Genomic DNA, 21,309 nt, shown 5'->3' on the forward strand with positions numbered 1-21,309 from the left:
TAAGCAGTTGACCCTAAATGGCGGTTTTTCCTAAGTAGTCCGCGAATACACCGCAGCCAGACGAGTTCAGCCCATGCAGCTCAAGACCGGGAGCCAGTTCGTGTCAAGTGCACTACGGCCTTCACTCAAGCTGTTCTAGGACACAGCCGGATTCTCATCTCCCCTCCCTGCAGACGCCCTCCCCGCCGCGGTTAAATGAACCTGACCGTCTCACTGATTTCCCCGGAGAGAACACTCGGACTCACAGGACAGGCACAGGAATAAGCAGAGACTGCAGGACCCCCGACGTCTTCCCCAGCCCCCTACCCCGGCAGCCCAATGCCGCCATGTAGCTCGCGGTTAAAAGGGCCGCCGCCGCGGGGGCAAGACGGCCCCAGTTATGCGCAAGCGCGTGCTGCTCTGGCGCTGCAGCCTGACCCCCGGCGCCACGCGCAGGCGCGGCGGGGGCTCAAAGGCAGCGCGTCGCGACAAACAACAGAGACACCACCGCTGGGATCAAGCCATTTTATTGAGGGGCTTCGGGGAAGGGTCGACAAGCTGGGAGGACGAGATCCGACGTCCTTCTCCCGGCTGGGACCTGCAAGAACGAGAGCGGTGGGTGAGGAGGAGGTGGTATACCCGCAAGACCGTTTCCCACCCACCGCCTCGGCGGCCCGGCTCAGATTCCAGTTCGCATCACCCGCGTCAGCAGTCTAACACGTGCTTTAATTCGGATGTCATCACCGCCAGCCGCCCACCCTCCATCCGGTTCCCAGGCCCCGAAACAGGGGACAGACCTGCCCCGGCCCAGAACACACTCCACCTCACCTTCGCCACTTCACAGTCGCTGAAAGGAAGGGGAACTCGCCGGGCTTCTACTTAAAGAAGCAGACCGGAGGTGGTTGGGCGGGCTTTACCACCATTAACCAATAGCAAGTCAAACTTCCAGCCACGTGCCTGTAAAGTGGCCTAATGATTGGCCCTGCTCGCTGAGTCCTCCAGAATATAGAGCGGTTACACGCCAACCGTGAAGATGGGCGTCAAGGAAAGACTAAGAGTCGCGCGATGTCCTAAATTCTTCTGATTTTTTTCGCGACGTAGGTCGTCGGCCTGTGAGTAGTGCGTTTCTCCATACTACACAAAACGATACGTTACAAACGGCAGGGCGCAAGTAATGCCTAACCTGTTTAATATTCTGTGCCAGGAGCTAGACTAGGAGCTGAGGTGACAAACTAGTCTTGTCCCTGAATTTAAAGTAACCTGTTCCGGCAGAAAGACCTTGTGTTTGAAAGTAGACTGATGTGCAACCAAATCCGGACTTTGTGATGAATTCGCCCTGTGACCTTGATCACTTACTTTTCTGAGCCTCAATATCTGAAAAATAGGAAAAAAAAAAAAGTGTACGAGGCTTAAATAAGTTAATGTCAGTCAGCTGGCACATTCTTAGTGGTAAACAAATATGTTTTTAAAGGACTGGTGTGATGTGGAAGACTTATGGATTGCAATACTTTAATAAATGCTAAAATAGAGCTATAAACAGCCTACTCTGGAAGCCCAAAGGAGAGAAGATCTAACATTGGGAAAGCTGAAAGTACTTATAAGTATTGAGCTCATACTGTGAGCCAGGCATATTATTCACAAGTGGTCAATAATATGTCCCTGCCCTCTGGGTTTGATTTACTGGGAGAGGGAACAGAAGACACACGGGCACAATATCTGGTTATCTTTACTTCATTTATGTTTTCCTTGGGAATTCTTTTCCTTTTTTCCTCCTAACTTAATAAGGAAAGTTTATTGTTTTTTTGTAATAATGAAAGCGTTTCAGCCTGAGTTTGTAGTTGAATAGGACTCTTATTTTCATTATTTTCTACATAGTCTTTAGTTAAATTTTAAAATTCCTCTTTGATCCAAAACAGTAGTTATTTTGGCAAGTGTTTTGTAACATCTATATGATGTTGACTTTAAGAAAAACCAAAACACACAATGTAAGAGCTGTGAGTTGAGTTTATTCAGTGTCTTACTGAGGACTGTAGCCCAGGAGACAGTCAGAGAGCTATGAGAAAGTGTTCTCAAGAGGTAAGGGAGGAGCCAAGCTATATATGAATTTTTTTGCTGAGGAAAAAACATGTAGTCAAACATCAAAGATTACTGCTAATCACAAAGAACAGACATCTCAAGTTAATGATTTTAGTGCTTTTCTACGTATGAGAAGATGCAAGAATCTAGGAGGTGTGGAAATTTTTCCTTAGATATGTATCTTAACTATCTAGGGGCAGTATCCAAAGTGCAGAATGCTTCCTGTTTTTCTCCATCCTGAAATCCCCACAGGCCCACTCTCAGTGGGTGACTTCAGTGACTAATGGCTTGATTTCCTTGTAGAACTGGAGTGGCAGACAACATTTTTTTTCTTCACGATTTTTTAAAAAATATTTATTTATTTATTTGGCTGCGCCGTGTCTTAGTTGCAGCACGTGGGATCTTTCAGTTGTAGCATGTGGGGTCTTTTAGTTGTGGCACGTGGGATCTAGTTCCCTGGCCAGGGATTGAACCCGGGCCCCCTGCATTGGGAGCACAGAGTCTTAACCACTGGACCACCAGTGAAGTCCCTACAATGATTATTTCTATTGCTGCTGAAACATTTTCTTAAAGTATTTATTTATTTATTTGGCTGTGTTGGGTCTTAGTTGCGGCACGCCGGATCTTCGTTGCAGCACGAGGGCTTCTCTCTAGTCGTGGCGCACGCGGGCTCAGTTGCCCCACGGCATATGAGATCTTACTTCCCCGACTAGGGATCGAACCCGTGTCCCCTGCATTGGAAGGTGGATTCTTAACCACTGGACCACCAGGGAAGTCCCAAACATTTGTTTTTAAGTCAACATTTATTACACTGTCATACAGTTTCTACATTGGGAAATGAATTAAAGTTTTCTTTGTAGCCTAGAATATGATCTACTTTTATAAATGTTCCACAGATTCTTGAAGTGGAGATGTTTTCACTATCATGTACAGATATTGACATGAAATATTGATTAACTTGGGGCGTCCCTGGTGGCGCAGTGGTTAAGAATCCGCCTGCCAATGTAGGGGACATGGGTTCGAGTCCTGGTCCAGGAAGATCCCGCATGCCGCAGAGCAGCTAAGCCCGTGCGCCACAACTACTGAGCCTGCACTCTAGAGTCCGTGAGCCACAACTACTGAGCCCACGTGCCACAACTAATGAAGCCCGTGCGCCTAGAGCCTGTGCTCCGCAACAAGAGAAGCCACCACAATGAGAGGCCTGCGCACTGCAAGGAAGAGCAGCCCCTGCTTGCCGCAACTAGAAAAAAGAAAGCCCAAGCACAGCAACAAAGACCCAACGCAGCCAAAAATTAATTAATTAATTAATTAATTAATTAAAAAAATTTATTAATTCAATCTTAGCTGTAATTATGTTGTCCAAATCTCTCTCTGTATTTTATACTTGATTGGGAGTGTATGTACTCTTTCTCTCTATTTTATACTTGATTGGGAGTGTATGTACTCTCATTGATTAATAGTGAAGTGTTAAGATCATGCTTCAAATACCAAATGCAGGCAAGGATGCAAAACAGCAAGAACTTTTCTTCATTACTGTGTGGGAATGCAAAATAGTACAACCATTTTCATAATCCCCTAAAACTGCAATCACTCAAAAGCACTTTAGTGGGTAAGTGGTAAGCAGTTGAGGTACATCCTTACAACTAAATGCTACTTGGCCATAAAATATTGCCAAAAATAGAATGAACTATCAACACATGTCACACTTGGAAGAATCTCAGAGGTGTTATGCGGTGGGAAAGGAGCCAGACTCAAAAGATGGTATAATTCCATTTATATGACATTATAGAAAAGACAAAACTATAAGGATGGAGAACAGATCAAAGAACTCCCAAGAGATTGGGGATGTGAGGAGCATTTGGCTACAAAGGCAGCACAAAGGCATTTTTGAGGGTGATAGATTTTTTGTGTATCTTGATTGTGTGGGTGGTTACAGGACTTTATGCATTTGTCAAAACTCAGAACTGTTCACCCAAAAGATTTAATTTTATTGTATAAAAATTTTAAACAAAAAATTAAAAAATATGCTTCTGTCATTTTCCATGATTACTTCTATTGTTATTTGTATATTTTGAGGCTATGCTATTTATTCTCATTATGGTTTGTGGCTGATAATATTTCCATTGTGGATTACACATATCTGTGTATAAAATAACTCTCTAAGTTATTTATGTCTTTTGCCTTGAGTTCTAATTTATCTCACATTAGCATTATTACTCATGTCTTTTTTTTGTTTGTGTTTGTCTGATACAAGTTTGCCCATCCATTTATTTCTAACCTTTCCATGTTATTTTATTCTTACTGTGTCCGTTGTATGAGGCATATGGTTGGATTATAGTGTTTATCCCAATGTGACAGTATTTGCCTTTAAAAAATTTATTTAAAGATACATGCACCCCATTGTTCATAGCACAATTTACAATAGCCAAGACATGGAAACAACCCAAGTGCCCATCAACAGACAAATGGTTTAGGAAGCTGTGTCATTCATATATATATACACACACACACACACACACACACACACACACACACACACACACACACAGTGGAATATTACTCAGCCATAAAAAAGAATGAAATATTGCCATTTGTGGCAGTGTGGATGGACCTAAAGAATATTATGCTTAGTGAAATAAGTCAGAGAAAGACAAAGACTATATGATATCACTTATATGTGGACTCTAAAAAATAATACAAATGGAAACAGACTCACAGACACAGAAGATAAATTTATGGTTACCAAAGGGGAGAGAGACAAATTAGGAGTATGGGATTAACAGATACAAACTTAGTATACATAAAATAGAAAAGCAACAAGAATTTACTGCCTAGGGACTTCCCTGGTGGCGCAGTGGTTAAGAATCCGCCTGCCAATGCAGGGGACACGGGTTTGATCCCTGATCCGGGAAGATCCCACACACTGTGGAGCAACAAAGCCCCTGTGCCACAACTACTGAGCCCGCGTGCTGCAACTACTGAAGGCCGTGCACCTAGAACCCATGCTCGGGGACAAGAGAAGCCACCACAATGAGAAGCCCGTAAACCACAACAGAGTAGCCCCTGCTCACCACAAGTAGAGAAGAGCCCGTGTGCAGCAATGAAGATCCAACACAACCAAAAAATAAAATAAATAAATAAATAAAAATAAATGAATGACGGAAGGGGAGAGGCAGCATGTGGCAAGGAGGGCCTCTGGAGTGTGGAGTTCCGGAGTTTGGAGTGGCTAAGAATCTGCCTGCCAATGCAGGGGACACGAGTTCAAGCCCTGGTCTGGGAAGATCCCACATGCCGCGGAGCAACTAAACCTGCACGCCACAACTATTGAGCCTGTGCTCTAGAGCCAGTGAGCCACAACTACTGAGCCTGCGCGCCTACAGCCCGTGCTCTGCAACTAGAGAAGCCACCGCAATGAGAAGCCAGCACACTGCAATGAAGAGCAGCACCCGCTCGCCTCAACTAAAGAAAGCCCGGGTGCAGCAACGAAGACCCAACGCATCCAAAAATTAATTAATTAATTTTTAATTAATTAATTAATTAATTTTTTAAAAAGCCCATTTTTGAAGCAGTGGTTTGAGATGTCACTTTTATCATGTACTAGGGTTCCACATTATTCGGGCTCTACTTTTAATTTTATTCTATTTCACAGTCCTCTCTATTCTTGTTCCAGTACCACACATTCTGTCAATTTACATTAACATGTGATTTTATGCCTCATATATGAAAGATTTTACCTTTTTTCACTGACCTATGAAAATGTCTTTACTGAGTTTACTGCTATAAAATTATATCCAAAATTTAAAAAAAAAAAGAATACATGAATGTAAAGAAGGGTGCTTAAAAAAAAATAAAGAATTTACTGCCTATCACAAAGAATTATACCCAGTATCTTGTAATAACCCATAATGGAATATAATCTGCAAAAAAAATCCCAAATCATTATGCTGTATACCTGAAGCCAACACAACATCATCAATCAACTATACTTCAATTTTTAAAAATTCATTTAAAATTTTGATTTTGAAGTATCTCTGAATACAGAGAGTACATAAAAGTATATGTGTGATTTGGAGATATTAATAAATTGAACATTCAGATACCACTTAGTTTAAGAGAAATGACATCATCAGTAACTTTGAAGCTCACTTTTGGCCCCTTCTGACTACTTCTCCCTCCCTTACTCTCAGAGAAAACCACTGTCCTGAATTTTGAGTTTGTCTGGTTTTTGCTTTTTTTTAGATTTTCGTTTCATATATTTGTATATTATTTAGTTTTGCCTGACTTTGAGCTTTATAGAAATAGAATATACTGTATATATTCTTCTGGACTTGCTCTTTTTATTGCTTAATATTGGCGACATTCATGTTGTATGTAATGCAACCAGGACTTGTAGTAATGCGACCAGTTTCACTACTGTGTAGCATCCCAGTACACAATTATACTGCAGTTTATACATCTCTCCTCTTTAGGTTAGATGTTTAAAATATCTTCCAGTTTTTAGTATGACAAACAAAGCTGCTCTGAATATTCTTGTGTGTGTGCAAAAGATCCTTTGGGGTATGCACACAGAAGCACAATTGCTAGGTAAGCACATTTCCAACTTTCCAGATAATAGCAAATTATTTTCCAAAGTGGAGGCTCTAATCTGCACTCCCACATTGGCCTCCACCCTCACCAACTCTTGATATCATCACACTTTTTATATGTTTGCCAGTATGGTGAGTGTAAAATGATGTCTTTAGTGTAGGTCATGGGCCAGGTGTAGTCACGTATATTGTTGATTTAGTCCTCTTAGAAATGTTGAGCTAGCATTTTAATCAGGGATTATTGGTTGTAAGTGATGGAAACCCAACTCAAACTAGCTGGGATAAAAAGGGGAAGGTTTGTTTAAATAGGGGAAGAAGAGCTGTGCAGGCTGATGTCAAGCCAACTAGAATCAGAACTTAAGCTTGTGCAGGGCTCCTTGACTGCATCTGTGCTTCTCTTTACTTGTCAACTTTTTTCTTTTGTGTTGGCTTTCTTTACACGATGGAGGCAGCTCCTGGGCCTCACACCTCCCGGCCTTGCCGGTAAAGAGGAAACGAGTCTCTTTTCGTGGCTCTAGTTGGGGCCAGGTTGGATACAAGCCTACCCATGGGTCGAGTAAAGTTGGTCAGATGGGTAGCTGTTTTGGTTAACTATTACTGCACAACAAACCACTACATAACTTAGTGGTTTAAAACAACAGCCATTTTATTATCTCTCACAGATCTGTGAGTTAACTAGTCTTGTTAACTGAAAACAGGGTTTGCCTCTTGGTAGGTGTCAAGCCAAAAGACACAACCAAGCCAAAGGCTGGGAGAAGGAAGGATTTATTACTTGCAGCAAGTAAGGAGAACGCCGGGGATGTTTCGCAAAGCAGTGTCTCCCCAAGCAGCAAAACTGGGGAAGTTTTAAGCTAAGGGTATATGCATATTCATGAAGAGGCTGGTGCAGTATATGCATATTCATGAAGAGACAGTGGAAGTATATGCATATTCGTGAAGAGGCTGGGGCAGTGTGTGCATATTCATGAAGGGCCTTGAGTAGAGGAGAATTCAGCACAGAATTGGGGCAAAGTTTGACAGAGTCCAAGCTTTAGTTGACTGAAGGCACAAAGGTCAGAATAAGTTAACATCATTCCTTAGGTTCAGACCAGTCTGGGGTCTTAGCCATCCTTCACCTGGGTGGGGGCCTAAATTCCTGTAGAACAACTCAAAAGACCTTACCAGATTATTATGTATATCCATTGAGGAGGAACTAGGACTCTGTTTTATCACTGAGCTATTTTTTCTTGACTGTGTTTCCTTTGTTCCTGCATTCCCTCACTTGCCTTAAGATCTTTAATTACTGAGACCTGTTCAAGGGCAAGCATTGTGGCCAGGCTTAGATCACAAAATAGCTTAGGCCAATAAGGGCTTCTCTTATGTCAAGAAAGCCATGCCTGGTTCTCTTTCTCTGGAGACCCCCTACCCTCTCTGCTTACCGTCTCAGCTGAGAGGGACTTCTGTTCCATGTGGTCACCGTGGGGCTTGATTGGGCTGAAACATCCAAAATGACTCACCTAGATGGCTGGCAGCTGGGAGCTGTTGATTAAAGCAACTCCATTCTCCTCCATGTGGCCTGAGTGTGGCTTGGGCTTCTCCCAAGATGGCAGCTAGATTCCAAGAGGGAGCATCCAAGAGCAGGTATTCCAAGAGGAAGGAAATGGAAGTTGCCATGCCCTTTAAACTTGGGCTGGGAAGTCTCAGAATGTCACTTCTGGACACCAGTCACGGGGACAGTCCAGATTCAAAGGGAAGGGAAATAGCTCTTACTTTTGATGGAAAGAGCAGCATGGCTTATAAGGAGGGAAAGTATTGTTTGGGGCCATCTTTGGAAACTTAGCTACCACAGTAGAGTAGAATGATTGGCCTCACCAGGGTAGGTGCCCACTAGGGCAGAGCCAGTACCACCTAGCATATCTGCCCTTTTTCCAAGGCGGACCCTAATTCCTGTTCACTTGCTCCTTCCATGGTGAGAACAGCTGAAGCTGAGCAGGACCTGGGAATTAGGGAAGTGAAGGAATGCAGAAACAAAGGAAAATCAGTTAAACAAGAAAAGTAATGACAACAGTTCAGCAATAAAACAGAGTCCTAGTTCCTCCTCAGGGGAGGTACGTAATGATCTGACAAACATATCTTTGAGTTCTGCAGGAAATTAGACCACCCACCCAAGTGGAGGATGGTGACTATAAGCTGAGCAAAAGCAGGTAGACTCCAAACTGCTTGAAACCAGAAGGTTGATGATTAAGATTCCTGAAACATCACCCTATTACCTCACCACCAACCAATCAAGAAAGTCATGCACCCTGCAGCCCTCACCCCAAGTGTTGCCTTTAAAAACCCATCCCTGAAAGCCAATAACAGGGAGTTTTGAGCATGAGCCACTCCCATACTCCTTGTTTGGTGAGCTGCAAATAAACACTATGCTTTCCTTCATCACAACCTGGTGTCAGTGAATTGGCTTTGCTTTGAGGCGGGCAAGTGGACCCAAGTTCAGTTCGGTAATACGGTCCCTTGAACATGGTAAACACTTGATAACTGTTGTTGAATTCCTTCTTCTGAATCTTCTTGTTTGTTGAACTGCACCAGTCAAATATTTTCCATCCTGCTTTGGTAAGGTCTCTTGTATCAGCCCTGGTCCCCCCTTCCTTTTTCTTGCTCTAGATTAAGGCCCAAATAACCCTTGTTAACCAGCTCCTGATGTCTCTCAAATGCCTGTCTTTTGCCCAAACTCTCCCCGCAAAGCATACCTTCAGTCCCGTCTCACTCTGCTGCCTGCTAAGAAAGCCCAGCCTGACATTAACGCCCCCACCCACTGGCCCATCCTGCCTGCCCTGCCTCATTTCCTGCTGCTCCTCTGGGTAGAAGTCGAGCATGAGCTCACTTGTTTTTAGTATACGTGCTGCCGAAGTAAGCACACGAGCTCACTAATGAGGCAGCTGGGGCTTCCATGAAGCCACACAGTCCTTTCCCTTCTCCAGGCTTTTGTTCTGGTCCTCCTTTCCCCCTAGACTATTCCTTTCCCCTATCAAATCTAACAGAAGGCCTAGCCCAGATACCACTTCTTCCATGAAGCCCTCCCTGCTCTATCCATCCCACCTCCTTCCTTTCACCAGACCCATCTCTCTCTTGAACACCATAGTTCTGTTTCTGAGTTTATTCTCACCTCCTTGCACTTTTCACAGTTGGCCTTGTACATTGGTTCTCTCTCTGCACGTCCTATCACCTTTACCAGCTTGCGAACTGTGATATTCCTTCATGGTACCAATCCTTTGAACTCAGAAGCCCTTGATGGTATTTGTTAAAAGAATGAATGAATAAATTAATGAATTAGTGGAAACCATCCGAGGTCAAAGATGAGGTCATCTGAAAAATGAAGGTGACGAAATTATAGCTAAAGTTTCTTTCTACTCTAAAATTTGGTTATGGACTTCCCTGGTGGCGCAGTGGTTAAGAATCTGCCTGGCAATGCAGGGGACACGGGTTCGATCCCTGCGAAGATCCCACATGCTGTGGAGCAACTAAGCCCGTGCGCCACAAATACTGAGCCTGCGAGCCCCAACTACTGAAGTGCGCACGCCTAGAGCCTGTGCTCCACAACAAGAGAAGCCACCGCAATGAGAAGCCCACGCACCGCAACGAAGAGTAGCCCCTGCTCACCACAACGAAGAGTAGCCCCTGCTCACCGCAACGAAGAGTAGCCCCTGCTCACCGCAACTGGCGCTCAGCAACGAAGACCCAACACAGCCAAAAAAAAAATAAATAAAATTTTTAAAAAAAGAAAAAATACTCAAAAATATTTTTTAAAAAATTAAAAAAAATAAAATTTGGTTATGTCTGTGAATGAGCTCTCTTGGAGAGAAAGGAGAGAGAGAGAAGAGGTAAGGTACATATCTTGAGCCTTAAGAAACACAGTCTACAAGGAGGAAAAAGAGCAGAGAGACAGGAGGAAAACCGGAAAATGGTACTATCCAAGGAGAAAAAGTTCAAGAAAAAAGAACTGTTAACATACCTGAGGGAATTCCCTGGCAGTCCAGTGGTTAGGACTCTGCACTCTCACTGCCGAGGCCTCGGGTTCAGTTCCTGGTCCGGGAACTAAGATCCCACAAGTCAGGCGGCACGGCCAAAAAAACCCAAAAACCAACCAAACAAAAACATACGTGAACTGAAGAGAGGCCCAGGGTAAAAAAGATAAAGCAAGCCCACTGGGATTTTGCAGGAGGAAGAATATGAGCTGCTTGAGAGAAGTTTCCAGAGAGTTCTGTTGAAATAAGCTGGATCCCAGGGGATTAGGAGGGACTGACCAGTGAGGAAGAAGAGGCACTCTGAGAGGATGGCCGTTTACACGTTGGCACTGAGCTGGCCCTTTGAGAATCTTAATATACGATACACTGGTACCACTATGGACACTTCACCATGGTGGCATATAGACTCAGCACAAATGGGTGTAAAATACAACAGCTCAGAGGGAAGTGAACAAATAATCAGGATTAGACTGAGCTCCCTCCCAGGGCAGAAACCCCAGGGGAAAGCTCACTCTTCTCTCCCAGGTGGCTGGTCTGTGCCTTTTGTGAGTTGTGCTTTTGCACAATCAACCCCCAGGTGAGATCAGGAGACTTACATGTTATTTGAGGCAATGCCCCTTATCACCACATATTTGAACAAACTTCTGTTTGTTAATAGTATTCCAGGGACAAGGCAGTCTGGGCTCCTGCCTAACCACATTTGCGGGCCACAGAATGGTACCTTGTCACTACGCTGGGGGAGGGGCAAGGATAACAGCCAGCGATGGTGGAACAGGCTGCAGCATCTGTGGTTGCCTCAATGAACTCCGAAGTTATGTAGACAGCTGAGTTCTTTTTTTTTTTTTTTTTGACAGCTGAGTTCTAATCCAGGTTGTGCTGGGAATTCCCTGGTGGTCCAGTGGTTAGGACTCAGCACTTTCACTGCCATGGACCCAGGTTCAATCCCTGGTCGGGAAACTAAGATCCCACATGATGTGCGGTACAGCCAAAAAAAAAAAAAAAAATCCATGTTGTGCCACTTACTAGCTATGTGTTACCCACCTGGCCGTTAATCTTTTAAGATTCCAATGTATCATCTGTAAAATGGGGCTAAGAACACTACCTCATAGAACTGTTATGCAGATAGCATGAGCTGGTCCTATAAAACATGTGTTTGCACATTTCCAAACAATAGCCCACAGCCAACCAATGTTAACTGTGATAAGAATCATCTTTGCAGTAGCAAAAAAGTGTACAGCAGATTGGATTCTGTGGTAAAGAGAAGTTCTCCGGAGTGAGTGGCACAATCTCTTCACATCCAGTCATCCTGGAACAGGAAGAACCAAGGTTCTATTTACCTAAGAACCAAACTGCTCACAGTGACAGCAGCTTTTAAAGAATTTCCCTTAAAAAATTAGGACATGAAGGAGATAAACATTTAGCTTGCTACCAGAAACTCTTGCTTCATCATTTTATTTATCCCTTAACCACCCCTCAACATGTGCTGTAAGTTCAAGTCTGTTTGGGAGCAGCGGCAGCGTGGAGATCACTCAAAATAGTCAAAGTGGATTTAGCCTGGTAAAGACACTGTTCCTTTGAGATGGTACTGAAGCTTTCAACCATGACCTCCCTTTCTGGTTTTACTAGCTTTTCCTTTCAAGTCTCCTTCAAAGGGAACTACTCTCTCACTAAATAGCTATCTGCAAACCAACCTCGTAATCATTTTTAAGTGAAATTTTGAAGGGTTTCAAACAGAATTGAGACAGGCACAAACATTTGAAGGCTGGATCATAACTTCCACTAGAGGGCGACATTTGCTAAAATAAAGAAAAGGGATTAATGGCCACAGGGATTAACACTGGACATTCTGAGTGAGCCGGATTCCAGGACCTTGGCTGCCCCTATCACCTGCGGGAACTGGAAAACACACAGTCTCCACCCCACAGGGCTCCACCCCAGGAGATTCGGAATCAGTAGGGGGAAGAGGGCAGAAAAAGGTGTTGGGAATCTTTTTTAAAAAACTCTCCAAGTTTGGGAGCCACTGATTTAGAGAGAAGTGAAAATAAGATTTTAGCTCACTTTCTCCCACCACTCCCTCACCTCTGCTGACATAGTCAGGTCCTGCCTGCTCCAGTCTTTGCTGAACATATATTTTAACCTTGGTGGAAAAAGAGGGCTTATCTTTACACTAAAACCATGACCTTTGCCTTGTTTAGTGGATGTTATTTAAAACAACTTCCAGAAAGGTCATTTTCAGGCCTTTTCTATGGGCAGGTCCACTTCAAAGGCACCCTGCAAAAATATTTCCATTTCTGTCTGTATTTATCAGCAATGCCAGCTTTTGCTTTATCAAAAGCAAAAAGCTGTCTAAAACAATACTTGACTATGGAACAAGATTGTGGGCAAGGCTGCCGTAAATAAAACCAGAACTTATCAGTGTGAGTTGCCAATCAAATGGAGACAGGCACAAGACATGTGCCTGTATGATTAAGCATAAGAGTAACCTAACTGGTGCATAAGAAATTCTGAGAACCTATAACAGTGCAGTTATGCACTGCATAACAATGCAGTTATGGCCTGGAGATTTGGTCCAGATGAGTACAAGATAAATATACCTACCTGGTCCAGTCTCCTTGGAACGGATTTTTTTTTCTTTACTGGATCTTTAAAACTGATTTATGAGTCAGATTGAGGTAAGCATTCCCCTCTGTGTTTTATCTGCTGTGCTTACAGGGTCACAGTGACATTTTGAATTGTAAAAGGGCTGCCAGAGTTCCAGCACAGAAAGTTCCCCTCCTAGAGTCACTCGGTCGGAGAAAAAGCACCAGAGAAGGCATGTGAAAGCAGCATTTTGTGATCAGGCTTCTCTTTTAACTCAACCCTGTGGTCTTACAGATCCTGTTGTCAGCTTGCATGCCGGATGGATAATCATTAAAGAGCTCCTCCCACTTTCTGTGGGCTCCTCCCTGGACACCTGGCCACACTGGTCAGGAGTGATGGAGCTTGTGTTTCTGCACACCCCTTGCCAATCTCAAACCTCTCCGTTTGCATTTAGACATGCAGATAACACTTTTCAAAATGTGTCTACTGCTTTCACAGTTGCCAAGATTTGTCCTGCTCTTAAACTGGTGTGTTGGATTCTCCAGCAAGGGTTTAGTCCCTTGACTGTGATTCAGGCATATGAAGTTGGGAATGGGGAACTTTGTTGATGGGATTTTGGTTTACCATGAGCATTTCTGTCTGCTCTAGTGGGATAGGATTGATTCACATGCACCCAGGTCAGATATCTGGTCAGTCCCCCACTACTTTTTTTTTTAAATTATATTATTTTTTATTGAAGTATCGTTGATTTTACAATGTTGTGTTAGTTTCAGGTGTACAGAAAGTGATTCATATATATATATATTCTTTTTCAGATTCTTTTCCATTATAGGTGATTACAAGATATTGAATACAGTCCCTACTTCTTTATTTCTCTAGCATTGCTTACTCCTTTCCCCCAAACCCTGAAAAATCTTAGGCTGTCATACGAGCAAGTCAAGAAAAATTAGAGGGCTTCCCTGGTGGTGCAGTGGTTAAGAATCCGCCTGTCAATGCAGGGCACCCGGGTTGGAGCCCTGGGCCAGGAAGATCCTACATGCCGCGGAGCAACTAAGCCCGTGGGCCACAACCACTGAGCCTGTGCTCTAGAGCCTGCGAGCCACAACTACTGAGCCTGCATGCCACAACTACGGAAGCCCACGCGCCTAGAGTCCGTGCTCCCGCAGCAAGAGAAGCCACTGCAATGAGAAGCCCGCGCACTGCAACGAAGAGTAGCCCCTGCTCGCCACAACTAGAGAAAGCCTGCAGGCAGCGACAAAGACCCAAGGCAGCCAAAAATAAAATAAATTAATTAAAAAAACAAAAAAGAAAAATTAGAGAAGCTGCCATCTTTTTTTTCCTTTTCTCCTAGAATATGGAAATGTTGTGCTCTGAACCTTAGTTTATTCTGTCTTGTTACAAATGTCCCCTGGAGAGAGGCTTCCATCAAAGTGGAGGGCAGCACTGGACAGAGTGACCAAACAGCAGGGCTCTTTACATCAGGTTAATAGCCCACAACCTTCAAACGGACCTTGTATGACAAACCCACAACAAACCCACTCCCTCCAGTGAGCTTCACGAGGTCACATCTACAAATGCCACATAAACACACATGACACCAGCAGCTGAAATGGTTTCCTTCTTTGCTTGTAATTTTTTATTTGGCCGTGGTTATTCCAAAGGGAACTGGTGGCTGTTGGACATGATTTGAGGGGAATTCCTGAGGACAAAGAAAGGGTCCTTTGGACTAACTGAGGCGCAGCTGGAGGACCCCAGGGCTGCGAACTCGGCGATAGCCGCGCGCAGGGCAGAAGCGCCGGGTTGCAGGAATCCCCTGCCAGCTGCCGACCCTCACTCCGGAGGTCGCTGACGATCCCACCACGGCGGGAAGACGGAGCGGGGACTCTGGACACTCGGCACGGGCTGTCTCCTGGCCTTTCCTGATCAAGTCTGACGCAGCGGATCTCTCAGCGGGATCACTGGGACCGCCTGGGGCAGGGAATGCGCCCGCGTGGCGGGGTTGCCGGTCTCCCCTTGCCCTCAGGCAAGCTCTTTGCCTCGATCACTCAGCGTCCCTAGATGCCCGACGCAGAAGCCTGGTGCTCTTCTCCTGCCGCCGCGGCCGGGGCAGTCAAGGCCAGCCGGAGGCCCAAGCCGCCTTTGGCACCGCCTATAACCCCGCCCCTCCAGCGACAGCCCCGCCCAGGCCAGCCCCAGCCCGCCCCCAAGCCTGGGCCCCGCCCAATCCCCGGCCCGCCCCTAGGCCGGCCCCGCCTCCTGCCCCGCCCCGACCGGAAGAAGCGCCGGCGCCCGGCACTTATAGGGCCGGGAATGGGGGTGCCACCACCGCCTAGTTAGCTCTGCGTCTGCCGAGTCCCGGCCACCGCCGCGCTGTCGTCGCGGCGCCCCCGCCCCGTCCTCTGCCCGCCCGCACCGCCCCCATGGAGCCGGCCGGACCGGCCAGGAGCCAGGGCCGAGTCCTCGCCATGCCTGCCCGACTGCAGCTGCTGCTGCTGGCGTTGCTGCTGCCCAGCCCCGGGGTGAGTGACCGGGAAGGTTGGGGTGGGGAACGGCGCAGGGCGGGCCGGGGTCCGAGCCGGGAGCGCGGCGGCGGCGGCGGCCCCAGGCTCCGTGCGCCCGGGCGGAGACGGCGCCGGGCGGGGAGTGGCGGCCTCCTGACCGGCCGGAGTGGCGGCCACGCCGGCCCCGCCGAGGCGTCCGCCACCCAGGGGCCTCGCGGGCCAGCGCGGCTGTCACGAGCAGCGCCTCCCGGGCCGTGTGCTCTCCGGCGCAACTTTGTGTCATCCTAGCGGCACCTCGGGGTCTCCAGAAGGCCCCGGGCCCTTGGGAGGCCGCCCCACCTGCCGGACCCTTCCCGCCGGTGGGCGCCAACTCGGCCTGGCGGTGGCCGCGGAGGAAGGGCAGAAAGGGCCCTGTAACCAAGGGAAAGGGAATGTCTTGCGTTTGTAATCTTCGCTTGAACTTTTCAAAATGCGAGAACTTTGGGAAACGAATGCCACTGGAAGTGGGTAAGCGTTCTTACCCTAGAGCTTGATTCTGCTCACCTGCCTTGCAGGTTTCTTGGCATTGGAGGCAGCGGGCTTCCTTTCAGGCAGCAAGACATCGTTAAGCAGGTTAAGCGGTGGGAATGGTACTCTTTTTTTCAAGACCCCATATGGGACAGCAGTGAAGCCGCTTCGAAACTTTAAACGAAAGACTGTCTCCTCACGGGAGAGCACCGTGGGGCTGTCCAAAAAGTCTTTTCATCTTTTTCTGGAGAGAAGAGCCTGGTTTACATTTATTTAACTTTCAGGCCTTCACTCAGGCTGTGGATTCGGGCACCGTGGCTGGGAGGACATTTTGTGGACAGACTTGGCTTTTTTTCCCCTTCTGGTTGGAAGAACCTAAATTAGTGAGTGGTTTAAAAAAAAAAAAAAGAAACAAAACGTATTGTTCAGGATGTGGGTATGGTGCATTGGAGCAGGTTCTGTTTAATGACCTACACTGTGTACTTTTTAATATGGTGTATCAGGTACCAGGTGTCCAGGTGGAGAATTGACATGTGTATACCTGAGTGCCACAGCATGAACTCTTTGGAGGTTATGCATTTTAGGTAAATAATAGTCCGTGCTCTTGGGGTAACAAGAATTTGGAAACAGCTGAAGTAATACGAGGCCACCTTTTTCAAATTCAGGGTTATTTATTTATTTATTTAAATTAATTTATTAATTTATTTTTGGCTGCGTTGGGTCTTTGCTCCTGCGCCCGGGCTCTCTCTAGTTGCAGCGAGTGGGGGCTACTCCTCGTTGCAGTGCACAGGCTTCTCATTGAGGTGGCTTCTCTTTATTGCAGATCATGGACTCTAGGCGCCCGGGCTTCAGTAGTTGTGGCACGTGGGCTCAGTAGTTTTGGCTCGTGGGCTCTAGAGTGCAGGCTCAGTAGTTGTGGCGCGTGGGCTTAGTTACTCCACGGCATGGGATTTTCCTGGACCAGGGCTCGAACCCGTGTCCCCTCCATTGGCAGGCAGATTCCTAACCACTGTGCCACCAGGGAAATCCCAGGGTTTTTTTTAAAGGAAAATTTGTACACACTTCACAGTAAAACTCGTGTCAGTTAAGTTTTCCTTCTGATTGAATTTTTTAAAAATCCACTTTCAAAACTGGGGTCAGGTTTTGAACTTGAACATTTCATCTTGGATTGGTTAACTGCTGCCTGGCATCTGTCCACAAATAAGAGTGTAAAGAGAGTGACCAAAATGTATGACATGGAAATCAATCATTTCATATCATCAGAGCCTTCTGTATGTTGTTTTCTTTGCCACATCTTTTCGTGTGCTATTCTGTCACTGGAGTCTAGTGTTTTAGTTATTGAACAACTTCGGCTAAAGAACCAAAAATAACTATTTAGCCTTAGTTGGGACTATAGTTTCGGTTCATGTAAATATTTCCAAATTGTATTTAGAAATCCAAACTTTTCAGAGTTCATGGTAAAAGAGTCCAACCCTTATCAAAAGGTTATGTTTTAGTGTAACTGCTTTTTAGGGCAAAGGTCAGAATTTCACTCCCAGAATTACCTACCAGTAAAAATTTCGATCCCCAAACATAGTGGGACATATTATTTCAAAATTCTAAATGAAACGCATTGCAGAGTTTGCAGTTAAACCAGGCAGCAGTGATGTTGTGCAGAATGTACTGGCTGTAAAATCAGACAAACCTGAGTTCTTTCTGGTCCCTTGGTAGCTGTGTCCTCAGAGTCTTACAGACTCTGTTTCCTGATCTATGAAATGGGAACAGCTAACACACTAACAGGTGTGAAGGGACCTGGCACATCACAGATAATGTAAATTCTCCTTGCCACCCCCCAAAGGTGTTTTTACTCTAAGTCATCATTTTTCAGTGTTATACTATGCCTGAGCAAGGAATATTTTTTGATGCTGTTTCTTTTTGATTGGTGAAGTAACTAGTGCAGAGGAGGCAGTATTGTGATTTTCCTTCAGTGTGTGTCTGAGCCAGACATTGACTCACCTGCAAGCTGAGACTCCAGGCTACCGGATCCAAAATGCAGTTATATCGGTGTTACTAAGCACTCAGGGCTGTCTGTTGTTAATCCAGAAGGTGCTTATTCAGTCAGTGAGTTTTTCGCCTCCTTCCTAGACCTGGATCTTGTGCCTAATGTTGGTTTGTGTTGCATCATTGCTGCTCTGTGGTCCTCATTGTACAGTGTTTGGGTGTCATTTCTCTCAAGTACCAAAGAGATCTGTGGCACGTGAGGCAGGGTACTTTCTTCAGCTAGAGGATATGCAATTTCTTTTATTCAGCCGATGTTTTGGTTTTAGAGGGGGATAAACAACTTCACGGAGAACTGCAGATCACGTGTGTACAAAAACACACGGAGACACGAGTCTTAACTAGAAATGGCCTTGCTTATCATTTATCCTGATAGTCATCACCCGCATGAATTATCCTCATAGGAGGTATCGCGTATTAATACTGCTGCCACGAGGAGAGTGAAGAGGGTGTTTCATGCAGCTCGTGTTCTCAGGACTGCTGACCCTGAAATTAGACTGTAGTTGTGCACGTGCGTTTGTTTTGTTTCATTAACTCGCCTGCCCAGGAGGCTCTCCGCAGTCATATGGCTTCTAAGAGCACAAGAAAAAATGTGTATGAGAGTGATTCTTGAGAAAGTTCGACAGTAGACCATATTCCCGAATATAAAGCCAGTGAGCTATGTAAAGGTTTCTTCATGTCTGAACAGAACAGTGCCATGTGCATGGGCCTGGGGGTTATAGTTATTTGCATGCCTCCGATGGCCTCTCCATTCTTCAGGTTGAAGAATCATTGGATAACTATTTCATTTTCATTGGAAACCTCTTTGGTTTGGGGAATCCACAGTAATCCTTAGGCTTAATATTGTGTGTGTTTTATAATGATCAAATGTTCTCCCTAAAGAGATGATATAGGGGAGAAAAGCCTAATGTATCATTTTGATGGATTCTGTTTTTATTATGCACGCATAACTCGGGGCCTGTAACCTAGCAATATGATTAGAGTATGAGGCTGGCTTAAAAAATAGGGACAGTGAATCGTAGTCTGTGAATAATAAACATGCTGGTTGGCTGTATTTCCCAGGGGCTGGGGATTTTTTTTTTTCCCTATCTTTATCTTTACCTATACCCCATGTTTGGTTTCAGACTTTGCTGCCTCAGAGCAACACATGCTCAGAGTAAATGAGTGAGTGCACCAGACCACATACGGACTGGGAAAAGTAGAACTTAAAATGCGCCCCCCCCCCAGATACCATACAAAAACAAACAAAAAATCCCAAGGTCCTTGCTTACATGACTTTTTAAAATTTTAAGTTCCTTTTACACAGTCTCTGCATCACTTCTGATTATCTTATGATCTTTGTTCATGTACAAAGACACAGCAAGTCGAACAGTGTAAAAATGTGTTCTGTATTTTTATTTATTTAATTAATTATTTATTTAAAAAATTTTTTGTCTGTGTTGGGTCTTTGTTGCTGCACGTGGGCTTTCTCTAGTTGCGGGGAGCGGGGGCTACTCTTCGTTGCTGCACGCGGGCTTCTCATTGCGGTCGCTTCTCTTGTTGCGGAGCACGGGCTCTAGGTGCGCAGGCTTCAGTAGTTGTGGCACGCGGGCTCAGTAACTGTGGCTCGCGGGGTCTAGAGCACAGGCCCAGTAGTTGTGGCGCATGGGGGCTTAGTTGCTCCGCGGCACGTGGGATCTTCCCGGACCAGGGCTCGAACCCGTGTCCCCTGAATTGGCAGGCGGATGCTTAACCACTGCGCCACAAGGGAAGTCCCTGTGTTCTGTATTTTTGTTCAGTTTTTTTTTTTTTCACAGAATGTCTCCTGTGACCTGTTTGGAAATGTTCTGAGTGCACCATTGTATTTGTCACTTTCGGTAGCACCTTAGTAAACCGTCATCCACTCAAAAAGCATTTGAGCCTTCTGTGCCCAGCCTCAGGTTAGGGACTGGGGTCATAGCTGAGCAGGGTTGGTGTGGTAATAAGCCATGCTTTGCCTGGTGATCACCCTACTGGGGTCATATGGGTTCTTTCCAGTTTTTCCACTATTATAAGAAAGGTGGATTTCCTTTTCTTCAAATCTTTTGTGTGTTTGGTGCTTTCTGTATGATAACATGGGAAGATTTGAAAAAAAATCTCTCAAAGTATTATCATATTTGTGGTAATAAAGAAAAAAGAAAGCATAGATAGTCTAAATTTTAAAAAAAGCACAACATATCTATAATTCTATTACCCAAACATTACCTCTATTAACATTTTAACAGCTTTATTGAGCTATAATTCACATAGCATACAATTCACCCATTTAAAATATACAGTTCAATGACTTTTAATATATTCACAGAATTGTGCAGCCACCACCACTACCAATTTTATGATATTTTCGTCATCCCCAAAAGAAGCTCCATACCCATTAGCTGTCACTCCCCATTTCCCACAAACCTCCCAGCGCCTGGTAACCACTGATCTACATTTGTCTCTGTAGATTTGCCTGTTCTGGACCTTACATATAAATGGAATCATGCTACATGTGGTCTTCCGTGTCTGGCTTCTTTCACTGAGTGTAATGTTTTCAAGGTTCATCCATGTTGTAGCCTGTATCAGTGCTTTGTTCCTTTTTATTGATGAATAAATATTCCATTATGTGGATATACCACATTTTGTTCATCTGTTCTTCATTTGATGGACATTTGGGTTTCCCCTTTTTGGCTGTTATGAATAATGCTGCTGTGAACATTTGGGTACAGATTTTTGAATGGCCATGGATTTTCATTTTTCTTGGGTATCTACCCAAGAGTGGGATTTCTGGGTCATGCGGTAACCCTCTGTCTAACCTTTTGAGGAACTAGCAAACTGTTTTCCAAAGCAGCTGCACTATTTTACATTCCCACCTGCAGTGTAGGAGGGTTCCAATTTCTCTACATCCTCCCCAACACTTGATATATATTTTTTTAAAGTCAAGTTAGTTTTATTGTCTTGTAACAGTCTAACATGTAAGTCTTAGCTCTGACATAAAGATGCCCAACACTTGATATTATCTGTCTTTTTTATTATAGTTATCCT

General features: G+C 45.1%; 1 protein-coding gene and 1 long non-coding RNA gene across 8 annotated transcripts in view; one reads left to right on the forward strand and one right to left on the reverse strand.

Annotated features, from left to right (window-relative positions):
- Positions 1 to 490: 490 nt before the first annotated feature.
- On the reverse strand, positions 491 to 914 carry LOC309619051. The gene is made up of 2 exons (XR_014238734.1): positions 808 to 914; positions 491 to 577 (listed from the first exon to the last, which is right to left on the reverse strand). It is a non-coding gene; the product is annotated as an uncharacterized lncRNA (long non-coding RNA).
- A 56-nt stretch (positions 915 to 970) lies between these two features.
- The window catches only part of ERN1 (endoplasmic reticulum to nucleus signaling 1), a 98,305-nt gene continuing 77,966 nt past the window's right edge, over positions 971 to 21,309 (forward strand). For 5 of the 7 annotated variants that reach the window (XM_082373672.1, XM_082373674.1, XM_082373678.1 and 2 more), the window contains exons 1-2: positions 971 to 1,091; positions 14,038 to 15,741. Coding sequence is in view for 2 of the 7 variants with exons in the window: in XM_082373675.1 (XP_082229801.1) it covers positions 15,643 to 15,741 (99 nt within the window). In the remaining 5 variants the exon portion in view is untranslated. Of the gene's footprint in view, positions 1,092 to 14,037; positions 15,742 to 21,309 lie in introns of those variants that run through there. The other 2 variants (XM_082373676.1, XM_082373673.1) reach the window with 2 other exon arrangements.

This window comes from Balaenoptera borealis (genome assembly GCF_965194805.1).
Source record: "Balaenoptera borealis genome assembly, chromosome: 20".
NCBI classification, from domain to species: Eukaryota; Metazoa; Chordata; class Mammalia; order Artiodactyla; family Balaenopteridae; genus Balaenoptera; species Balaenoptera borealis.